The sequence below is a fragment of the Elephantulus edwardii genome, unplaced genomic scaffold (assembly GCF_000299155.1).
Source record: "Elephantulus edwardii isolate Elephantulus edwardi_28Jun2011 unplaced genomic scaffold, EleEdw1.0 scaffold00057, whole genome shotgun sequence".
Lineage (NCBI taxonomy): Eukaryota > Metazoa > Chordata > Mammalia > Macroscelidea > Macroscelididae > Elephantulus > Elephantulus edwardii.
The window spans coordinates 15088440-15095401 of NW_006399807.1; the positions used below are offsets into that span (position 1 = coordinate 15088440).

Sequence of the window (6962 nt, forward strand, 5' to 3'; positions counted from 1 at the left end):
TCCCTTCCAGTCAGTTGGCCAAGTGGTTGTTCTCCAGATATCTTGGCACAACTTGGTGAGCACATCCAGGGAAGCATCTGTCAGATGAAATACGTCAATTGGTATACCATCTATTCCTGGGGCCTTATTTTTTTGCTATTTCCTTCAAAGCAGCTTGAACTTCTTCCTTCATCACCCTAGGCTCTTGTTCAAATGTTATTTCATTAAATTCTTCTGTATCTGCCAATTCCTTTAGATAGAATGACTCAGTATATTCCTTCCATCTTCTTTTAATACTTCCTGGATCATTTAATATTCTGCCGTAAGCATCCTTGATTATAGCAACTCGAGGTTTTAATTTGTTCTTCAGTTCCTTGAGCTTAAGAAATGCTGAACGAGTCTGGCCCTTTTGATTTTCCCATTTTAGCTCCTCGCACATTTCGTTGTAATATTTTGCTTTGTTATTCCGTGCTGCTTTTTGGAATCTTCTTTTCAGCCCTTTAGTGTCTTGAATTCTTCCTAGTGTACACAAAATACTCCAAAGACTAAAGAAAAACCTGGTTAGAGCTCTACAGTAACAAAGAGAAAGCAGAGAAGGAAACCAAGAAAGCAATACCATTTACAATAGCCAAACCACAAATTAAGATACTTGGAAGTAAACCTAACTAGAGATACAAAAGACCTGTACGAAAACAAACAAACAAACAAACAAAAAACCCACTACAGAACATTTCTATAAGACATAATAAAAGATCTAAAGAAATTGAAAAAAATGTGCTCTGTTCATAGATAGGAAGACTCAATATTGTGAAAATAGCAATCCTACCTAAAGCAATCTACATGTACAGCACAATCCCACTACAGATATAAAATTCATTTTTCAAAGAGATTACAAGGGAAATTGTCAAGTTTATTTGGAGAGGCAAGAGACTTCTAAGAAGCAGAATACTTCTGAGAATAAATCTACTACACAGTGGCAGTAATCAAAACAGCATGGTAATGGTACAATGCCAGGCACACAGATAAATGGAACAGAATTGAGAATCCAGAAATGGACCCAGCTATCTATGGTCAATTGATATTCGACAACGAAAACCTATCAAATAGGGAAATGACAATCTCTTCAACAAAAGATACTGGCAAAACTGGACTGCTATCTGCAGAAAGCTTAAATCAGATCCACATCTCACACCATACACCAAAATCAATTCAAGGTGGATCAGAGACTTGGGAGTAAAGGCCAAAACCATAAAGTGCATAAGAGACAAACTGGTATCAAGCTTAGATGGCCTAGTCTAAGTATAAGGAGACTGCCAAATACAGCCATAATGCACAATCTGAAGAGGATAAAATTGATGAATGGGATCTTATAAAGATTAAATCCCTGTGTGCTTCAAAATTTTTTCCAACAGAGTGAAAAGAAAACCTACCAAGTGGAAAAAAACATTTGGCAATACCATTTCAGACAAGGGTCTCATATCAAATGTTTACAAAATCCTTTAGAGTCTCTACAAGAAGAAGACTGATAACACAATCACAAAATGGGCAAAGAATTTTCACAGAGGAAGATAATTTGAATAATCAACAGACACATAAAGAAATGCTCTAAATCAGTGGCAATAAGAGAGATGCAAATCAAAACCACAATGAGATACCATCTCACTCCAATAGCAGTGGCAAAGTTTAACAGGACAGCAAGTAATACATGTGGGCGAGGATATGGCGAGATGTTTGTTGTTGTTAAGTGTCGTTGAATCTGAGGCGACTCATAGCAACCTTATGAATGAAAGACCTGGGCACCAGTATAACTTTTGTCCTTTCTCCAGGTTCATAGGGTTTCCGGAGGCAAGCTATTACAGAAGTGGGTGCCACTCCTGCTTCCAAGCTTGTTATAATCAGGGAGCTCCATCAAACACTGTCCCCCATGGCTAACCATTCTCACATTTGACACATCAATGTCACAGTGTTCAGCTTCACAGCAACCATGAGTTACTTCTGTACAGTAAGTGGACATACCAGGGTTATACGACCTAGAAGAATGTTTCACCAAAAACAAGTAAAAGCAGGCCTGAGGGCTGCAGATTAGAGCCACCCACCTTTGGCTTGGGAGCATGTCATTCTGTCCACTAGGTCAACTGATCTCTCTCTATGCTGTCGTTGTTGTAGTTGCTGTTGTTGTTGTTGTTAAGTGTGCTGTCAAGTTGGAGGCAACTCACAGCGACCCTATGAACAAAAGACTCGGGCACTGGCCAGAAACTTTTTTTATTTAATACTAATTTATAGAGTTCGTATACATTCTTTTTCATACCAGATATTTTCTATTTCCTTTACACACCCCTCCGTACACCCATCAAATTGTGTGACCTTATCATTACTGCTCCCCCATCCACCTTCACCCTTCTGCTGCCCGTCCCCTCCTTGGATCCTCATACATGTGGGATTGTAAAATGTACACCACGCTGGAAGGCAGTTTGGTGTTTCCTCAAAAAGTTGAAAATCTGTTCTATCCTGAACCATCCTCACACTTCTTGACACACAAGGGCCCATTGCTGCATTCACTGTGTCAATCCACCTGGCTGAGGATATTCCTCTCCTTTGCGAAACCTCCACCCTTCCCAGCATCATGTCCTTCTCCAAGGAATAGCACTTCCAAGCAACATGCCCAAAGTATGTGAGCTAAAGTCTCATCATTCTTACCTCCAAAGATCACTCCTGGTGCATCCTCTCCAAGATATATCTGACCCAGCTATTCCACTGCTTGGAATATACCCCAAGAAAATGAGAACTGAGGTACAAATGATGACTTGTACACTAGTGTTCACAACTCTTATTCACCATCGCAAGAACGTGGAGACAGCCCAAATGTCCAACCACAATCAAATAGATTGAGATATTATGTTACATTCACAGGATGAAATACAATGCAGCATACAGGAGCAATGATTTTTGTAAATCACTTTCTAACTTGGGAGAGACTGGAGAGCATTAAGCTGAATGAACTAACTTAGTTCCATAAAGAGAAATACTGCATAGACCATTATTATAGAAATAGATAACTAGTAAAACATGTATAAGGATCTAGGTAGGTGGATGGTAGAAGCACAAGGGTGAGGATGGGTGTAGGGCATAATCACAGGGTCACACAATTAGATGGGTGAAGAGAAGGTAGGTTAAGGAAATGGGAAAGATCTGATGTGAAAAACAACATATGCAAACTTTGTATGTAAACCAGTCTAAAGCGAAAATTTATATTAAAAAATATGTGCATGTCTACTAATTTTAAATAAAAACACTTTCATTTTTTGGAACTGTCTCATAGCTTACCTTATATATAAGGTCAACTTGTGATGATATAAGGTCAGTTGTGAGTAAATTACAAGGGAAGGAAGAGATTGCTTATATTTCTCCCTCAGAGACAGTGGTGGTTTTGAACTATACATCTTTGTGTTGGCTGCCCAACTTCCTATCACTAGGCACCCGTAATAGCTGTTAAGACAAATAAGCCAAAATTACAAAACAAAGTCGCTTAAAGTTCACATCTTCTTTGGAACATCCTCTGGCTTTCCTGTTCAACCAGTCCTCTGAGTCTACTTTCCCCTCCATAAACCCTCCAGTTTGGTCAGAAGTTTTCCAGTGCTGTGAACAACACATATGACAATCTAAGCATATTTGATCAATCTAACAAAATTACCTGTGTTCTTCATTCATATTTTATATGAACATCTTAAACATTTATAATTCTGGGTCACTCTAATTGTAATAATCTTACGTCTAAACTAATGACAGAGTATTAAATATTCTGAGAACTTCAGATCTTCAGAATTGACCAAAAAGAGGAAATTGAAAATAGTAATACTATAGATGATAAAATGAAAACTTTAATTTCCCCTCCCCCCCATAATACAGAGGATATTTTCCAGAAAAAAACAGTGGACAGGAAATCTAAAGGTCACAACAACTCGTCTTCTTCATCTGAGCTGGAATTCCATCCCCATGTCTTACAAGACAAAAGTGAACTTGCTCTGGTAATTTAGACCACTTTTCCTATAACTTCTGTTATATATTATTACTCTTATTGCTGCTACTACTACTCATTGTTGTTGAGTGACAGCTGACTCATAGCTGGCATTCCATCTGAGTTTCCAAAACTGTGAATTTCATATAAGGAGATTGCTCATATTTTTCCCTATTAAAAAGCCAGTGGATTTGAACAATCAGATACCCAATCTTCAAGCTAGGTAGCACAACTCTCTATGGACTAAGCCGTTAAAGCTCTTTATTGCTCTTGTTGTGTGTACCATAGAATTGGACCTGACCCATTACTGATCCTCCAGTGGGTTTTCAGAGGCATTTTAATCACACAGGAGGAGATTGCCCATCCTTCTTCCACAAAGCAGTTGGTGGCCTCAAACTGTGAACCTGGTTTTGCAACACAACTTCTTGCCACTAGGCTACCAGGGTGCATGTTATTACTTTTAATGGTAATTTATTACAACAAAATTGTTTATTTTCTGTTTTTAATAAATGTTTCTGTGTTTAAAGGCCCAGATTAACAAAGTAAAATCATACATAGTCTGTTGCTTCCTGATTTTCATTTTGCATAGTAAAATTATTTTTATTATCCTCAAGTATCACAATTTATGTTTCTTATAATTTAATCTTTTAGGTACTTCCTAATTGTTATGCTTCTTTTTGTTGTTGTTGGAAAAGTTTTGAATATCTAGCACAATTAATTAGTAAATAACGGTTTTTAAAACAGTGTTCTAATTTGCTCAGCAAATAGAATATTATGATTTTTATAATACCTATTAAATGAACAACAACAACAAATTTCAGTGATATTACTTGTTGCTAAAGAATTAGTTGTTACACTGACCCAAGTCTTGAGGAGAAACATTTGTTGTTGTTGTATGCCATTAAGTCAGAACCGAATCATAGCTGACCCCCCAGCAGATTTTCAAAGGCAGGGTAATCACATGGGAGGAGATTGCCCATCCTTCTTCTGAAGAGCAGCTGGAGGCCTCTAACCATGTGCCTTTGGGATTGCAGCACAGCTTCTTGCCACTAGGCCACCAGAGTGTTACATACTTTGCACCTGTTTGAAAGGACATAAGTTTGTCCATGTCCTCAGGGCTGAGTTATCCAGGAGGCTGTGTTTCAACATTGCAAAATTGGTTGGAACACACAATAATTTTTTTTATTATGATTTTAATAAAGCTTTCAGAACATGGTGGCTTTCCATTTAAATATTCACATACATTTTGTTCTATAACCTTGATTACAATGCACACAATTTAAATGCAGTCTTCCCATTTGCACCTGGCAATTTTCATTTCTATCAGTCCTTCCAAACCTAATCCTTACTACTTCTGAGCTTTTCCCTGGGCAAATGTTGCTCCTTTGATCTTATGTAGTTGATTGTTTAAGAGGAGGTGAGTTCCTTCCTGGTTTTACTGCTCACCTTACAGTCCTGTCTATTGTTTGGCTGAAAGTTGAGTCATGACAGTGAGCTTTGTGCCAGGTTTACATGGTGATTCAGAGCCATAGTCTTGGAGGCTTCACTAATCTCTTTCTATTGAACCAATAAGTTTATGTTTAATATTTATGTGTTTATGTGTTTGAGTTTTCACAGTAATGTGTAATTGGCTTTTAAAATGTAAAAGGAAAAAGATGATACTGCTTAGATTACAGAGATCTTTTATACCAAAGTGCAGTCCCTGGGTGATACAAACAATACATACATTTGACTGTTAATTAGAAGTCTGGAGCTTAGAATCTACCCAGAGGCATCTCAGAGAAAAGGTCTGGTGACCTATTTCTGGCAGGAGGGGAAGGGGAAGGGGAAAGCCACTGACAATCCTGTGGAGAACAGTTCTCCTCCAATACACACAGGGTCACAAGTCAGAGTCAACCCAAAGGCATCTGTTTTGGTTTTGGAAAATCCCAAACACAATGCAAAATGAACTTAAAAAAAATAACATAAAATAAAGGAAGTCCTTTTTGAAAATATCCTTTTGCTGGGCAAAATCTTTTGCAAAATATACTTTTTTAATATTTTTATGGAAGAGGGATCCCATGAAGGCTGAAGTTTCTAGAGTCTACTGAAGCCTTGTGTGACTCCAACAGGATGGGTTGAATTTATTTGCATATTTATGGATGTGCATCAGAACATCATATATTTCTTTTTGGTTTTAGTATGTAGGACAAAACTTAACACCCTCTTTGCTGACGGACTTTGTATGGAATCTCCTGATGAAACTCTCTGAAACAAAATATACAACTGTGCATGATGCAGCTACTATCCTGGATCTGACCCTGGAGCATCACGCGGATAAAGTCACCATGGTAAGATCTTTGGTAGCAAGCAGAGAGGGGAATTTCTAACATGTTTTGGTTGCTTATGTCATATACCTACTTCTTTTCATACTGTTCTGACATTGCTCATTATGTCCTTTTCCTGAAATTAGACTCCCTTGCTTTAACAATCCAAGATCCAGATCATCCCAGAGAGGTATGTAATGAAAAGTCATCCCCTCAACTATGGTCAAACCAAATCATATTATGTACCATGATTGCTTCAGATATTTTTAAAATTCATTTTTAGAGATCAAAATAGAATGGGTATCACTGGAAATCCATGTGTAACTGTAAGGAAGATTTTCAAGGACTTTCAGTCTGGTCTAGGGCTTACTATGTGTTTTGCAGGGTTCGGTGCAAAGTGAAAAAGTAGGGAAATTATAAATATGTCATTGATTGTACAAAATTATATATAAATTTTATCATTTACAAAATTATATTACATACAATTTTTAATCTCTTATATATAATTTTGTAATGTCATATTAATTCTCTCTCAAATGCCTCATTTCAGTCTTATGAAATGAATTGCTTCATATCTGTCTCCAATGCCATAGTTTCTAACTACCAGTCCTTCTTTACTTCCAACTTTTGGATTCCAGTTACCAGTTGCTAAAATGTATCTT

General features: G+C 37.4%; 1 protein-coding gene across 1 annotated transcript in view; it reads left to right on the forward strand.

Moving 5' to 3' along the window:
• The window catches only part of MROH9 (maestro heat-like repeat family member 9), a 100101-nt gene that overhangs the window by 41336 nt on the left and 51803 nt on the right, over window positions 1-6962 (forward strand). The window contains exons 6-8 of the mRNA XM_006887462.1: window positions 660-713; window positions 3946-4004; window positions 6175-6324. Coding sequence (XP_006887524.1) covers window positions 660-713; window positions 3946-4004; window positions 6175-6324 — 263 coding nt within the window. The remainder of the gene's footprint in view (window positions 1-659; window positions 714-3945; window positions 4005-6174; window positions 6325-6962) is intronic.